This window comes from Callorhinus ursinus, unplaced genomic scaffold, assembly GCF_003265705.2.
Source record: "Callorhinus ursinus isolate GAN/ISIS: 27379988/994484 unplaced genomic scaffold, GSC_fseal_2.0 scaffold4, whole genome shotgun sequence".
NCBI lineage: Eukaryota > Metazoa > Chordata > Mammalia > Carnivora > Otariidae > Callorhinus > Callorhinus ursinus.
Window position 1 is genome coordinate 62,366,829 of NW_027397066.1, and position 17,747 is coordinate 62,384,575.

The 17,747-nt window shown below is 40.2% G+C and overlaps 1 protein-coding gene across 1 annotated transcript in view; it reads left to right on the forward strand.

The window, feature by feature from the left end:
* The first annotated feature begins 822 nt into the window (after positions 1 to 822).
* Positions 823 to 17,747, forward strand: part of MRPL1 (mitochondrial ribosomal protein L1) — a 93,767-nt gene continuing 76,842 nt past the window's right edge. Inside the window, exons 1-2 of the mRNA XM_025887641.2 lie at positions 823 to 1,046; positions 3,470 to 3,574. Of these exons, the coding sequence (XP_025743426.1) occupies positions 1,007 to 1,046; positions 3,470 to 3,574 (145 nt within the window). The 5' untranslated portion in view covers positions 823 to 1,006. The remainder of the gene's footprint in view (positions 1,047 to 3,469; positions 3,575 to 17,747) is intronic.

A 17,747-nucleotide genomic window follows, 5' to 3' on the forward strand; every position in this document is an offset into this window, starting at 1 on the left:
GAGAGAGAGAGAGAGAGAGAGAGAGAGAGAGAGAGAGAGAAGGGATAGAGGAATTTTGGCAGGGTGTTGAGGCTGGGAAGATAAGCAGAGGCCAGAAGGGAGCTCCAGAAGTAGTTACTGGAAGGCTTAGGGAGTTAGAGAGAGAGAGAGAGAGAGAGAGTGTGTGTGTGTGTGTGTGTGTGTCTGGGAAGATAAGCAGAAGTAGTTACTGGAGGGCTTTTATTTAAACTGGAAAGCGATATAATCTATGATCAGATTTTTTTTAGATTAAACTACGTTGACAACAGCTGTGACGTAATGGAAAGGATACTGATTTTTTCTTTCAGCCTTAATAACCTGTGCGTAGGTCTCAAGACTTGCCATTTTAAAACCAGAAGAGTTATATAAATTTTTTTCAAGTATTATTCAATTGACCCTAATGGCTCAGCTTGCCAGCAGAGGGAAAATATAGAATACACTGATTAATGTTAAGATGAACTTAAAACTACGCTGATCTCGAGTTGAGATAAAAAGAAAGTTTGTTGGGGCACCCGCCTTGGGTGGTAGTGGAAAGTTTGGTGATTTTAAAGTTTTTACAAGGCTGGAAATGGGGCGATGGAAGCTGGTGAGATTCTTCAGATTTTTTCATGCTTTCCTGGGGACTCTCTCAATATATTAAAGTTATCGTCCTGAGTACAATTGAAGACTCAAAAAGGAAAGAAGAAATAAAATAGGGTAACGCCAACAGGACCATATTTTCCATGAGGGCAGATTTCTCTGAAGTTGGTTTAAGCTGTCGTACCGGAACCACGAAACACAGGGTCCTAGCACGGAAGACTGACTGTAACACCGCCACGGGGCACCGGCGTCGTTCGCGGTTCCTTGGCGGCTTGAAAGCCTATTTTGGTTTCCGCCCCTTTTTCTCTTGCTCTTTCTAATCCTTCCCCCTCTGCAATTACGGCCAGGAACCCTTTTGAAATTTCTTCTAAGTTGAAGCGTAGGACCAATTTCGTCAACACAATCCGGAATGGTCAACATGGCGGCCGCCGTAAGGTGCCTTGGTAGAGGTAACCCAAGAAGTTATCTGGGCTTGGGGGGAAAATAGCTCTGGTATGGAGTCTCCTGTTGTAAGCCGGACTCTCCTAGGCACGGGTCTGCACTGGGGGCTCGAAAAGCTTCTCAGGGCTCTAGGTTCTCCAGAGGTTATTACTACTTAAAAGCGACCTTATCAGATGTTTCACTCTTTTCTGGAGCTGTCCTTCCTAGGGGTGGAGAGGGAGGGGGATGTGCACTGCCAGTTCTCCACCCACCCGTAGGGACGGAGGTGAAGGCGTGGTTCTGTCTCCAGTACTGGGGGCGAGGGCTGCGCGGGAGAGTTTGATAAGCGAAGTGAGTTCTGGTATGGCAAAGGTGGTATGTTTAGGTGATCTACATCTGTAAACTTTAACATTTTACAAAATGCTTGGTGCTTTGGGAGTACATCGTTGCAGGCAATTCTAATTCTTAAACGTCCAGACGTTGTCTAATTCGCATCAACATTTATCATTTGGAGACTAATTGTGTAGTACTTCTTGTTAGCAGCTCTTTTCAGCAGTTAGTAAAATCCAATTTATTGTCTAGGAGACAGCCCTTTTTTGGTACAATGCTTTTTTTTTGTACAGTGCTTTTTAATTTTTGTTTGGTGTTTTTGAAGCACTGATACGTATTGTTATTTAATTAAGGTAGCTCTTTAGGTGGAGGCAGTAGCCAGCATCACTCCCATTTTACGGAGGAATCAGATGATCCTGTTAAAGTATGTGGTAGCACTCGGATAACTAGTAAGTGGCAGAGGCAAAACTGAAGCTTCACTCCTAGGCCAGTGATTTTTTTTTTTTTTTTTTAAACTACATCTTAGTTTTCTCTCTGAGCTTCTTACAGGAACGCCTAGTATTAAGACAGGATTCTGTGTTTGGGATAGTTGTTTAAAGTGGTGGCAAGAGATCACAGCAGACCCTGATAACTACTAAGTGAGCAAACCAAAAAGTATATCTTTACTGAAAAGAGACTAATGGTATTTTCTTCATGTATGACAGAAATAACATTATGTTAGACAAATCAAATAAATCAAAAAGAGAACTGAAGATTATCGTTCTCTCCTTGCCACGTTTTCTTCTCTTGGCTTCTAGGATTCCTGACTCTTGGTTTTCTTTTTATCTCACCTGTCATTTCTCATATTACTTTGCTGGCTCCTCCTCTCCCGGATCTCTTACCTTAGAATGTCTCAGGAGCCAGGATCCCATCTTTGATCTTCATGTCTTTTGTATATAAATTCACTCCTCTTGTGATTTCATCCAAGTCTCCTGGCTTTGACTATTTTCTATATCGTAATGGCTCTCAAATTTATATCTGCAGTTGGGACCTCTTGCGAACTTTAGATTCTTAAACTCATCTACCAATTCTAGATCTCCACTTGCTCATCTCATTAGCATTTAACACTTGTCTAAAATCAGACTCATTGCCTGCAGTCTTCCCCATCTCATTTCAGGGTAACTTCATCCTTTCAGTTGTCTGGGCCAAAACCTCAGAATATCCTCAACTCCCCCTCTTTTTCCCCACACTTCACATTAAATAGTTGACAAATCTGATTGGTTTTACCTTCGGAATAAATCCAAAATCTAACTTCTCACTACACTATAGCAACTACCTTGTATGCCATTACCATTCCTCACCTGGATTTCACTGTATTTTCAACAAGTATGAAATTGGTCCTTTGAGAACTAAGTCATGTTATTCTTGTGCTTGAAACTCTGCAAGGCCTCCCCATTTTTCTTAGTCCTTAGAATGGCCTACGGTTGTGCTGTCTTTATTGTTATCCTCTATTGAGCACTTCAGATGTGGTTAATCTGAATAGAGTGTGTCAAATACACATTAGATTTTGAGGACTTAGAACCCAAAAAAGTAAAATATCTGAATTTGTTATATTGGTAACATGTTGAAATGATAATATTTTGGGGTATTAGCTATAATAAAATATGTTAATCTTTTCTTTTTTTTTTAAGCTTATTTATTTATTTATTTGACAGAGAGAGAGAGAGACAGAGAGAGCAGGAACACAAGCAGGGGAGTGAGAGAGGGAGAAGCGGGCTTCCTGTCAAGCAGGGAACCCGATGCAGGGCTCGATCCCAGGATCCTGGGATCATGACCTGAGTCGAAGGCAGATGCTTAACGACTGAGCCACCCAGGCACCCCTAAAATATGTTAATCTTTATTAATTAATTTCACTGGTTTCTTTTTTACCTTTTTTAATGTGGCTATTAGAAAATTTAAAATTATACATGTAGTTTACATTCTACTTCCATTGGAGAGCACTGACCTAGGGTCTTCACATCATCTTGTGCCTGCCTTGCCACCCCCCCCCCCCCCCCCCCCATCTCCCCCTCTTCCCCTTCCCCCCCTCCCCCCCCCCCCCCCCCCCCGCTTATCCAATTTACCTCTCTGACCTCTTCTCCAGGTACCCTCCCCCTCACTCTGTGTGCTCTAGCCACACTGCCTTCCTTGTTCCCTAATCAACACCAAGAACATTTCTGCCTTGGGAAGACTTTTTCTCCCAGTTGGGGTGAGTCTTAAACACTTTTTCTAGATATTTGTGTAACTAATTTTCTCATTTCTTTCAAGTCTTTGCTCAGGTGTCACCTTTTTGATGAAGCCTACTTTAACCATCTTACTTAAAATTGCAACCCACTTTCTCTTTGACTCCATTTTACCCGCTGGGTACCCCCATCACTACCATTTTGTGTTATTAGTGTTGTCTCCACCCACTAGGATGTAAGCTCCATGAGGACAGGAATTTTTATTTGTTTTGTTCCGTAAATGTTTTTTTTTTTAAATTTTTTTTAAGATTTTATTTATTTTTTTGCCAGAGACAGCACAAGCAGGGGGAGCGGCAGGCAGAGCAGGTAGAGGAAGAAGCAGGCTCTCCGCCAAGCAAGGAGCCCGATGCAGGACTCAATCCCAGGACCCTGGGATCATGACCTGAGCCAAATGAAGTCAGACGCTTAACTGACTGAGCCACCCAGGCGTCCCTGTTCCGTAAATGTTTAAAGTGGTGCTAGCACATGTTTTGTTGGCATATTGTGTCGAATAATGAATAAATCAGTGGATCTTTAACATAATGCCACCCCTCTTCCATGTGTTGTAACATAATACTTAAAGTCATTTGAATCGTTTTTGCTTTCATTTGTTCAGATTTCTTTCCTCCATTCAACGATGGTGAATAAACTGTACACATTTCCCTCCCCATGATGCTTATCATTTATGAGGAGCAGGCATGAACTGGTTAATTATTTTCTTTAATTACAGTTGTTCTAAGTGATGTGAGGGAAAAGTACAAGGTGCTATAAGAGTGTGAGAGACCTAGTCTATTCTGAGTCTTTAGGGAAAACTTTTCTGAAGAAGTTTTAACAGAGTCCCTGAAAGATGGTGGCTAATTAGGAATTAGCTATGGAAGGGGGAGTGGAAGGTAGTAGGGGAGAATGTTACAGATGGAGGGAAGATTATATTTGAAATAGCAAAGTGGTTAAAAAACACAGTGTGTTTAAGAAACTGAAAGGAGGGAGCACCTGGGTGGCCTAGTCAGTTAAGCATCTGCCTTTGGCTCAGGTCATGATCCCAAAGTCCTGGGATCGAGCCCCGCTTGGGGCTTCTTGCTCAGAGGGGAGCCTGCTTCTCCCTCTGCCCCTCCCCCAGCTTGCTCCCTCTCTCTTTCTGAAATAAAATCTTTTTTTTAAACATTTTATTTTATTATTATTTGAGAGAGAGAGAATGAGAGAGAGAGAGAGAGAGCACAAGAGGGGGGAGGGTCAGAGGGAGAAGCAGACTCACCGCTAAGCAGGGAGCCCGATGTGGGACTCGATCCCGGGACTCCAGGATCATGACCTGAGCCGAAGGCAGTCGCTTAACCACTGAGCCACCCAGGTGCCTGAAATAAATAAAATCTTAAAAAAAAAAAACAAAACTGAAAGGAGACCAGTGTATTTGAAGTACGGCAAGCATGAGAGAGAGTAGTGTTAGATGAAGCTCACTGTAGGTTAGAAGTAGCTCATGGAGGACCTTGTTAGGAATTTACTTTATTCAAAGATCAAGGTGAAGCCATTCAAGTGTTTTAGGGATGTGATGATATTTTCACTTTTTTTTTTTTAAAGAAATTATTTATTTATTTATTTGACAGAAAGACAGCAAGAGCAGGAACACAAGTAGGGGGAATGGGAGAGGGAGAAGCAGGCTTCCCGCCGAGCAGGGAGCCCGATGCGGGGCTCGACCCTAGGACCCTGGGATCTTGACCTGAGCTGAAGGCAGATGCTTAACGACTGAGCCACCCAGGCGCCCCAATATTTTCATTTTTAAATGATCCCTCTTACTAGTAGGTAGAAAAGAAATGGAGAAGACCAAGAGTGGAAGATCGAATAGTTTGTAATTTGTTGCAGTAATCTATGTGGTAAATGATGGTGGTGTGGACTATGATGGGTGTAGTGGGAAGGCAAAGACTGCCTGGACTATGATGGGTGTAGTGGGAAGGCAAAGACTAGATGGATAAGATCTTCTAAGGAAATTGAAGATTATAGAACTCTAAGCTTTCAGTATCAGATATAAGAATAAGCTAGGAAAGGAGATGGAGTAATTTCCATCTCATTGCCAAGGGGTGGGGGAGGTGGGAGTGACTTTTGAGAACGAGTACAGATTCGGGTAGGTTCATAAGTCCTTGAGATAATTCTGTTTTCTCTGAAGTAGCAAGTGAGGTTATCTGCTAAGAGTAAAGGGAGAAGAAATATGTTAAAGGAGTGTAATAATACAGATAGACAAAATGACCCCAGAGGGATTGAAAATGCAGATATTATGGTCTAACAGTGCTATTTAAATATAGTTGACCCTTGAACAATGTAGGGATTAGGGGTGCCCCCCAACCCCATGCAGTTGAAAATCTGCATATAATATTTTTTTGAGTTTCTTTCTTTATTGAGTCTGCCCCCAGCCAGGGGAACAGCGACAGACCATGGTAACTGTCACACAACCTCCCTCCCCACTGTCCCCCACCCTGTCATAATTTTTGATGCTTCAAAAACATAACTACTGAGAGCCTAATGTTGACTGGAAGCCTTACTGATAACAGTTGATTAACACATATATTGTATGTTATATGTATTATATACTGTATTCTTACAATAAAGTAAGGTAGAGAAAAGTATTATTAAGAAAATCATGAGGCAGAGAAAATACATTTACAGTACTGTATTTATTGAAAAAAATCTGTGTATAGTGGACCCATGCAGTTCAAACCCATGTTGTTCAAGGGTCGCTATAGTGGTATTTTTGTAATTTGGTTTTTATTAGTCTGTCACAGTTTCATAGATTTCTGTTGAAAAGTTCAATTTCTGGTTGTCATGACTTGGGGATTTTAAATAGTAGTGGTTGATTGTTTTTATAGTAGGTTGCAATTGATGTATTTGAGAAGATTATTATTTTGAGGACCTTACCAAGGTTGTTGGGTTCTTGTTTAGTACAATTAGAATTATTTTTTATTTATTTATTTTTTTAAAAGATTTTATTTATTTATTTGACAGAGAGAGACACAGCGAGAGAGGGAACACAAGCAGGGGGAGTGGGAGAGGGAGAAGCAGGCTTCCCGCCGAGCAGGGAGCCCGATGTGGGACTCGATCCCAGGACCCTGGGATCATGACCTGAGCCAAAGGCAGATGCTTAACGACTGAGCCACCCAGGCACCCTAGAATTATTTTTTATTGTTTGGAAGTGTTTGCCCAGCCTTGAACGGATAATTGCTGTTCCTTCATATACCATGTGTGATTTTTTGAAGGTACATGGCTTCTTTGAAAATGTGGAGGATCTCCTCTTAAATTGTTGCATACCAGCATAGCCCACTAAATTTGAGATTTATGAGGGCAGGTACTGATCTCTTGTCTATTTCTCTTTTCTTCCATAGCCATTAAAGCCCCAGAATTCCCAACATTAAACAGGTTTCCTACACTGCCCCAAATGTTATTCCTATATGTTCATAGAATTCAGTTTTAGTGATTATCTTGTACTTCAACTTTCTTTTGAAAGATTAGGGATGAAATTAAGTTGTTAGGCATGTGGCTTTGATGGTATTTGAACTGATGATAAGAAGGAGTAGCTAAGGGAAGATATGAAGATGGCACATCCCAGTCAAATGTAACATTAAATGCAATGGCACAGAGGCAGCAATTAACTTGAGGGATTCAAGGATTAGAAAGTAGGATCATAGTGAGCAAGTAGGAGAGTGCTATTGAGTGATAGGCAGGAGCCAGCGCACAGAAAACCTTGTAGACCTCAGTAAGGAATTTGTACCTATTGTGCATGCATAGTGCTATGCACTTGGAAACTTACTAATGAAATGAATTCACTTGATGTGTAGGTAAGTATTATAATTCCCATATTACTGCTTGTTGTGTGGTTTTATATAATGAATGGATTTTAAGATTAGATTTTAAGTCATATGAAAATCTAGTTGTAGAGTGCTAATTTAAAAAAATTGAGCTGAAGTCCATTCAATAGAAAAGACAATTTAGAAGGCCAAAAATATGGAAACTTACTCAAATGTTTAAGAAAAATGCAAATTAAGACAATTCTCCATACCATCTTTCATTTACTAGATTGACAAAGACCAAAATGTTTGGTAACATACTATGTTGGCATAAATGTGTGGAAATTGGGGTGCCTAGGTTGCTCAGATGGTTGGGCGTCTGCCTTCGGCTCGGGTTATGATCTCCAGGTCCTGGGATCTAGCCCCATGTCAGGCTCCCAGCTCAGCGGGGAGTCTGCTTCTCCCTCTCCCTCTGCCTCTCCCCCTGCTTGTACTCTCTCTGTCTCTGTCTCTGTCTCTCTCTCAAATAAATAAATAAATAAATAAATCTTTAAAAAAGATAAATGTGTGGAATTAAGCAACCTTTTCATTGCTGGTAGAACTGTATATGGCACTGTCATTATGGAGAGCAGTATTTATCAAAATTACAAATGTTCATATCCTTTCACTCAGCAAATTTACTTGAAATTTCTTCTGTAAGTATATTTGTATGTGTACAAAATGATGTTTACACCAGGTTATTTAACACAGCACTGTTTATAATAGCAAAATATTATAAATGACCTAATGGTTGGTCATTGATTAAGTAAATTATATAACCACACAGTGGAGTACTTTGCAGCTGTAAGGAGATAAAGGCTTTATGAACTGATAGGAAGTTATCACTTTTTTTTTAAAGATTTTATTTATTCATTTGATAGAGAGAGTGAGCGAGAACACAAGCAGGGGGAGCTGCAGAGGGAGAGGGAGAAGCAGGCTCCCCACTGAGCGGGGAGCCCGATGCGGGACTCGATCCCAGGACCCTGGGATCATGACCTGAGCTGAAGGCAGGTGCTTAACTGACTGAGCCACCCAGGCGCCCCAGACATTATCACTTTAATATATACATATACTTTTATGAAAGGCCCACATGAAATTATGTATACGCACCTCACATAAATGTGTGTATTTATATCTACATATGCGTGTGTGTGTGGTGTATATGTGTGTGTGAAAATAGACTTTAACTACCTTTAAGTGAGAAAGCAAAGTGTATAGAATAGTGAGTAGAATGTACTACCATTTTATTGAGGAGGGAAATAATATGTCTGCAAGGATGCACAAGAAATTGCTAACATGGGGTGGGGGAATGCGCGGGGCTAGTGGGAGGAAGACTTTATTTTTGAAGATTTTATTTATTTATTTGTCAGAGAGAAAGAGCAAGCACGTGCACAAGCAGAGGAGCGGCAGGCAGAGGGAGAAGCAGGCTCCCCAGTAAGCAAGGAGCCCGATGCGGGACTAGATCCCAGGACCCTGGGATCATGACCTGAGCCGAAGGCAGATACTTAACCGACTGAGCCACCTGGGTGTCCCCCCTCTTTTTTTTAAAGATTTTATTTATTTATTTGACAGAGAGAGAGCGAGAGCAGGAACACAAGCAGGGGGAGTGGGAGAGGGAGAAGCAGGCTCCCGCTGAGTGGGGAGCCCGATGTGGGACTCGATCCCAGGACCCCGGGATCAGGACCTGAGCCGAAGGCAGATACTTAACTGACTGAGCCGCCCAGGTGTCCTGAAGACTTTATTTTTGTGTTTTCTTTTGTGATTCTTAAATAAGGACATTTTCCTTGTATTTCTGCATGTAAAAGAATATAACATATATAAAGAAAAATGTAAAATTCTGAATACTCACTATTAATGTTAAAGAAATAGAACATTATCAATTCTTCAAATGCCCAAGTGCCTTTTTCTTTCATCTGCTTCTTCCCCAGTAGTAAAGTTTCCCTGAATTTCTATTTTATCCCTCCCTTGTTTTTATGTATAGTTCTAATGCACACACATACATACAAATAATATACATATCCATACAGTATTGATTAGTTATGCATGTTTTTGAACTTAAAATAATACCAAATGAATTCTTCTGCTACTTACTTTTTTTGCTCAAAATTATGTTTGTGAAATTCATCCATATAACATATAGTTTAGTCATTTTTACACTTCTCTAGCTTTCCATTATAGGAATATACCACAATTTATCCATTCTACTGTAGATAAATGTTTGGGTTCTTTTCTGCAGTTTTGCCATTACAGAGATGTTATGATGATGATGATTTATTTTAATTCCAGTATAGTTGACATACAGGGTTATATTAATGTTTCAGGTGTACAATATAGTGATCTAGCAATTCTAAATATTGCTCAGTGCTCATCATGATAAGTGTACTCTTAATCCCCTTCACCTATTTCATCCATGCCCCCACCCACCTCCCCTCTGGTAACCATCTGTTTGTTCTCTATAGTTAAGAGTCTGTTTTGTTTTGTTTTTTCTTTTTTTGGTTTGTCTCTTTTTTTCTTTGTTCATTTGTTTTGTTTCTTAAGTTCCACATACAGGTGAAATCATATGGTATTTGTCTTTATCTGACTTGTTTCACTTGCTGTTATAATTTTTAGATCTATCCATGTTGTTGCAAATGTCAAGATTTCATTCTTTTTTATGGCTGAGTAAGATTTCATTGTATGTATACACACACACACACACACACACACACACACACACAGAGATCCCACACACACACACACACAGAGATCCCACATCTTTTTTTATCCATTGATTGATTGATGGATACTTGGGCTATTTCCAAAATTTGGCTCTTGTAAATAATGCAGCAGTAAACATAGGGGTGCATATATCTTTTCGAATTAGTGTTTTCATATTCTTTGGGTAAATACCCAGTAGTGGAATTAGTGGATCATATGGTAATTCTAATTTTAATTTTTTTTCTATTTTTAATTTTTTGAAGAACCTCTGCATGGTCTTCACAGTGGCTACACCAGTTTACATTCACCAGTAGTGCTCTAGGTTTCCTTTGTCTTTGTATTGTTGCCAACACTTCTTTCTTGTGTTGTTGATTTTAGCTATTCTGATAGGTGTGAGGTGCTATCTCCTTATAGTTTTGATTTGCATTTCCCTGATAATGAGTGATGTTGAGCACCTTTTCATGTGTCTGTTTTAGGTCTTTTTTGGAAAAATGTCTGTTCTTGTCTTCTACCCATTTTTTTTAAAAGATTTTTTTTATTTATTTGACAGAGAGAGACACAGCGAGAGAGGGAACACAAGCAGGGGGAGTGGGAGAGGGAGAGGGAGAAGCAGGCTTCCTGTGGAGCAGGGAGCCCGATGTGGGGCTCGATGTGGGGCTCGATCCCAGGACCCTGGGATCATGACCTGAGCTGAAGGCAGACGCTTAACGACTGAGCCACCCAGGTGCCCCTACCCATTTTTAATTGGATTATTATTGTTGTAGAGTTGTTTAAGTTCTTTATTTTGGATACTAACCCTTTATTGGATATGTCATTTGAAAATATCTTCTCCCATTCAGTAGGTCATCTTTTAGTTTTGTTGTTTCTTTTGCTGTGCAGAAGCTTTTTATTTTGATGTAGTCTCAATAGTTTGTTTTTGCTTTTGTTTCTCTTGCCTCAGGAGATATATCTAGAAAAATGCTGCTACAGCTTATGTCAGAGAATCTACTGCCTATTCTCTCTGCTAAGATTTTTATGGTTTCCAGTCTCACATTTAGTGTTTTTTTTGTTTTGTTTTAAGATTTATTTATTTATTTTAGATAGAGAGTGTAAGCAGGGAAAGAGGCAGTGAGAGAGGGAGAGGAGAGAAAGAAACTCAAGCTGACCCCGCTCTGAGCATGGAGCCTGATGCAGGGCTCGATCCCACGACCATGAGATCATGATCTGAGCTGAAACCAAGAATTGAACGTTAAACCAACTGAGCCACTCAGACACCCCTTGCGTTTAGGTTTTTAATCCATTTTGAATTTATTTTTGTGTATGGTATAAGATAGTGGTCCAGTTTCATTCTTTTGCATGTAGCTGTCCAGTTTTCCAGCACCATTTGTTGAAGAGATTGTCTTTTTTCCATTGCATATTCTTTTTTTTTAAGGTTTTATTTGAGAGAGAGTGTAGAGCTAGAGAGAGAGAGAGTGCACAAGCAGGAGGGAGGGGCAGAGAGAGAGGGAGAAGCAGGTTCCCCACCAAGCTGGGAGCCCCATATGGGGCTCGATCCCAGGACCCTGGGATCATGACCTGAGCCGAAGGCAGACGCTTAACCGACTGAGCCACCCAGGTGCCCCCCACTGCATATTCTTACCTCCTTTTTCAAAGACTAACTGACCATGTAATTATGGGTTTATTTCTGGGCTTTCTATTCTGTTCCATTGATCTATGTGTCAGTTTTTTTGTGCTAGGACCATACTGTTTTGATTACTGCGGATTTGTAGTATATCTTGAAATCTGGGATTGTGATACCTCTAGTTTTGTTTTTCTTTTTCAAGATTGCTTTGACTGTTCAGGGTCTTTTGTGGTTCCATACAAATTTTAGTCTTATTTGTTCTAGTGATGTGAAAAATGCTGTTGATATTTCGATAGGGATTTCATTGAATCTGTAGATTGCTTTGGGTAGTATGGACATTTTAACAATATTTGTTCTCCCAACCCATAAGCATGGAACATCTTTCTTTCTTGGTCTCATCTTCAGTTTCTTTCTTCAGTGTTTTATAGTTTTCAGAGTACATGTCTTTCACCTCCTAGGTTAAGTTTATTCCTTTGTATTTTATTATTTTTGGTGCAGTTGTAAATGGGATTGCTTTCTTAATTTCTCTTTTCTGCTGTGTCCTTATTAATGTAAAGAAATGCAGTGGATTTCTGTATATTGATTTTGTGTCCTGCAACCTTACTGAATTCATTTATCAGTTATTGTAGGTTTTTAGTGGAGCCTTTCCTGTTTTCTTTATTTTATTTTTTTTTTAAGATTTTATTTATTTATTTTAGAGAGAGAGAATGAGAGATAGAGAGCACGAGAGGGAAGAGGGTCAGAGGGAGAAGGAGACTCCCTGCCGAGCAGGGAGCCCGATGTGGGACTCGATCCCGGGACTCCAGGATCATGACCCGAGCCGAAGGCAGTCGCTTAACCAACTGAGCCACCCAGGCGCCCTCCTGTTTTCTTTATATAGTACCATGTTATCTGCAAGTAATGAAAGTATGACTTCTTCCTTACTGATTTGGATCCTTTTATTTCTTTTTTTTTTTTTTTAAAGATTTTATTCATTTATTTGACAGAGAGACACAGCGAGAGAGGGAACACAAGCAGGGGGAGTGGGAGAGGAAGGGGGAGAAGCAGACTCCCCGCTGAGCAGGGAGCCCGATGCGGGGCTCGATCCCAGGACCCTGGGATCATGACCTGAGCCGAAGGCAGACACTTAACGACTGAGCCACCCAGGCGCCCCTGGATCCTTTTATTTCTTATTGTTGTCTGATTTCTATGGCCAGGACTTCTACTACTATGTTGAATAAAGGTCATGAGAATGGACATCCTTGTCTTGTTCCTGATCTTAGGGGAAAAGCTCTGTTTTTCCTCATTGAGGATCATGTTAGCTTTGGGTTTTTCATATATGGCATTTATTATGTTGAGGTATGTTTCTTCTAAACCTACTTTGTTGAGGGTTTTTATCTTGAAGGGATGTTACACTTTGTCAAATCCTTTTTCTGCATTTTTTGAAATGATACTCTGTTTTTTATTCTTTCTTATTGATGTGATGTATCACATTGATTAATTTGAGAATATTGAACCACCCTTGCATCACAGGAATAAACCCCACTTGATTGTTGTAAATGAGTTTTTTAATGTATTATTGAATTCAGTTTACTAATATTTTATGGAGGATTTTTGAGTCTATGTTTAGAGATACTGACCTTTAGTTCTCTTTCTTTGTAGTGTCTTTTTCTTGTTTCAGCATCAGGGTAATGCTGGCCTCATAAAATGAATTTGGAAGCTTTCCTTCCTTTTATATTTTTTGGAATAGTTTGAGAAGAATAGGTAATTCTTCTTTAAATGTTTGGTAGAATTTATCTGTGAAGCCATCTGGAACTGGACTTTTGTTTGTTGTTTGGACTTTTGATTACTGATTCACTTTCATTGCTGGTAATTGATCTGTTCATTTTCTGTTTCTTTCTGCAGTCTTGGTAGATTATATGTTTCTAGGAATTTACCCATTTCTTCCAGGCTGTCCAGTTTGTTGGCATATAGTTTTTCATAATATTCTCTTATAGTGCTTTCTATTTCTATGGTGTCAGTTGTTATTTCTCTTCATTTCTGATTTTGTTTATTTGAGTCTCTCTCTCTCTCTCTGTCTCTCTCTCTTTTGATGAGTCTGGCTTAAGGTTTATCAATTTCATTGGTCTTTTCAAAGAACCAGTTCTTTGTTCTATTGTTTGTTTGTTTGTTTTTAGTTTCATTTATTTCTGCTCTAGTTTTTATTATTTCCTTCCTTCTACTGGTTTGGGGTTTCGTTTGTTCTTTTTCTAGCTCCTTTAGATGTGTGGTTAGGTTGTTTATTTGAGATTTTTCTTGCTTCTTGGGATAGACCTGTATTGCTATGAACTTTCGTCTTAGAACAGCTTTTGCTGCCTCCATTTTGACCACTGTGTTTTCATTTTCATTTGCATGTATTTTTTGATTTCCTGTTTGATTTCTTGGCGACCCAGTCATTGTTTAGTAGCATGTTATTTAACCTTCATGTATTTGTGTTTTTTCCAGATTTTTTCTTGTGGTTGATTTCTAGTTTCATAGTGCTGTGGTCAGAAAAGATGCATGGAATGACTTCGATGTTCTTGAATTTGTTAAGACTTGTTTTGTGACTTAATATATGATCTGTTCTGTAGAATGTTCCATGTGCGCTTGGGAAGAATGTATATTATTCTGTTCTGTTCTGAATATATCTGTTAGATATATCTTGTCCAGTGTGTCATTCAAAGCTACTGTTTCTTTGTTGATTTTCTGTTTGGATGATCTATCCATTGATATAAGTGGGGTGTTAAAGTCTCTTACTATTACTGTGTTACTGTTGATTATTCCCTTTATGTTTGTTATTAGCTGCTTTATATATTAGGTGCTCCCATGTTGGGTGCATAAATATTTACAATTGTTATATCTTCTTGTTTTGTTTTTCCCTTTATGATTATATAGTGTCCTTCTTTTTTTCTTGTTACAGTCTTTATTTTAAAGTCAATTTTGTCCATTATAAGTATTGCTACCATGGCTTTCTTTTCACTTTCATTTGCATGATAAATGCTTTTCCATCCCTTCACTTTCAATCTGCATGTGCCTTTCTTTTTAATTAATTAATTAATTATTTTAAAAGATTTTATTTATTTATTTGTCAGAGAGAGAGAGAGAAACAGAGTGAGCATAGGCAGGGTGAGGGGCAGAGGGAGAAGCAGACTCCCGGCTGAGCAGGGAGCCCAATGCGGAACTTGATCCCAGGACCCCAGGATCATGACCTGAGCTGAAGGCAGCCGCTTAACCAACTGAGCATTGTCCCCTGTTCATTGGAATCTGGCACTTCAGGTGTGTCTCCTGTGAGAGTTGCATGTGCCCTGCTGTTGTGGCTGAGCCATGTTTGCCTTCAGTCCAGTCATCTGCAGTGGCTCTCTTTGCCTGTTGTGGGCAGGGTTTGGTCCCTGTGTTATTAGTGGACTGGTCTGGGGACACGTTGGGCTTAAGTTGAGTCAGACCAGGCATTTGCCAGGGATGCAGTAGCACCTAACTGCAGGTGAATGTGGGGGCAGGTTGCTTGGTGCCAGCAAGGTTCAAGACAGGACTGGACCTCCAGCCCGGGGGACTGAGGCAGATTGTGTTGGAGGGGGCAGATCTGCAGAAGTACGCTGGGTTGGGATGCATGGTGTTAGCAAGGTTTACGTGGGTCTCTTGTGAGAGGAGACCTGGATCAGAGGCCTGGCTGGAGGGGGCATGTCAGCTGGAAAACGGGGGTGGGGGGGTAGGGGTGGGGTGGCGGTAGGGTCAGGGAGAGTGCACTGTTAGCAAGTTAGGTAGCAAGTGTTGGTGCTGCACTGGTTGCCAAAGGTAGTGTGTTTATGCTGGGGGTGAGTCATGAGAATGGTACCTGGTAGTAATTTTGTTCCTGGAGAGGTCTCCCAAAGATCCCTGCCTCTCCAGCACATGCTCTGAGATTTGTATAAACAAATCTCCCTCTTGTACACCCTAGGCATTTTTCACATTGCTGCTTTTGTGCTGTATCTGCATGGGGGCTGTTTGTTTTGCTGTCTCTTTAAGGGCGGACACTCAGTTTCTCTTGCCCTCCTGGCTCCCTCCTGTCTCTCCCTCCTGTCTCTCCCTCCTGTCTCTCCCAAAAGCTTGCTGATTTTTAAACTTCCAGATGTTAAGCCTTGCTGATTGTTAAGAACTCCTGAAATTCAGCTCCTCTGGTTTTCAAAGCCAGATGTTATGAGGATTGGTCTTCCCTGTGTGGGCTCCCTGGTGTGAGGGTCTGTTTCTCTCTCCTCTCTGTGCCCATGGTGTTCCTCCCTCCTGTGGACAGTCCTGCAGGTCCATTTAGCTCCCAGCCACATCTCTGTCCTTCCTACCTTCTTCAAAGTGGCCTCTTCTCTACATTTAGTTGTGTGGAGTCTGTTCTGCCAGCCTTTGGGTCATTTTCTGGGTTATTTATACTGAATTGGCTGTTACCTAGTTGTGTCCCCGGAATGAGGTGAGCTTATGGTCCTCTTACTTTGCCATTTTCTCCAGAGGTCTCCTGATGTTATGATGTTGTTATTTTTGTGCATGTCTCTTAGTACACATGTGCAGGAGTTCCTCTGGGGCATAGTCCCAGAAGTGGAATAACTGCATCATTGATATGTGTATGCCCACCTCACTGAATTATGCCATATTGTTTTCCAAAGTGGTATTCCAATTCATATTCTTATCTACTATGTGTAAAATTTACCCTTACTTAACATTTTCAGCAATCTCAGACTTTTTAAAAAAAGTTGCCAATCTGATGTATGTAAAACATTGCTGCTTAAATGATCACATGTAGAAACTGTTACCTGTCCACAATTTAATGAAAGCGCTGCTTGCTTTACTGAAGAAGTCTTGTGAAAAAAAATATTGTCAGCTGCAGTAAATAATATACTTAGTAATGTGGTTGATTTACATGCTGATGTAATTTTAATTTACAGGCCAACTGACCACTCTTTAAATAGCAAGGTGGAATGATATTTTATTGTGGTTTACATTAATATTTACCTGATTACTAATGAGATTGTGCGTTTTCCCCTACATTCATGTATCATTTATGTTTCCTCTTAAATTAGAAACTTGTTCATCTCTTTTGTTTATTTTTTATTTTTGTTTTTTATTTTTTTTAAAGATTTTATTCATTTATTTGACAGAGACACGGCAAGAGAGGGAACACAAGCAGGGGGGAGTGGGAGAGGGATAAGCAGGCTGATGCAGGGCTTGATCCCAGAACCCTGGGATCATGACCTGAGCCAAAGGCAGACGCTTAACGACTGAGCCACCCAGGCGCCCCTCTTTCATTTACTTTTTAATTGGGTTGATCTTACATATTCTGGATATTAATCCTTTGTTGTATAGGTTGCTATTCTGTTCTTCCAGTTTTTGGCTTGCTTTTCACTTTCTTTAATAAAAAATGTTCTTAACACTAATAAGTCACTTTTTGGCTAGTGCTTTTGGGTTTTGTTTGTGAAATTATTCCCTCCCAAACAGTCAAAAAGATATTTTCCTGCATTCTAAAAGTCTTTAGTTTTGCCATTCAAATGTAAATCCTTTTTTTTTTTTTTAAGATTTTATTTATTAGAGAGTGAGAGAGAGAGAGAAACAGCATGAGAGGGGAGAGGGTCAGAGGGAGAAGCAGGCTCCCTGCTGAGCCGGGAGCCTGATGTGGGGCTTGATCCCAGGACCCTGGGATCATGACCTGAGCTGAAGGCAGACGTTTAATGACTGAGCCACCCAGGCACCTCTAAAATTTAAATTAAAAAGAAATTCAGGGTACATATACATATCACATAATAGTAGAGCTAACATACTCTGTTGAGCCTGAACTGGATTAAGTTAAAAATAAGTGAAGACAGGGGTGCCTGACATACTCAGTTGGTAGAGCATGTGACTTTCGATCTCACGGTTGTAAGTTCGAGCCCCGTGTTGGGTGCAGGGATTACTTAAAAATAAAATCTAAAACAAAAAAGTAAATGAAGAAAGAATTGTTCAGTTAGATGTTTGATTGGCTTTACTTTCTAGAATTGCAGTTTCTACTCTTAGTGTTTTTGTTTTTAAGATTTATTTATTTATTTGAGAGAGAAAGAGCACAAG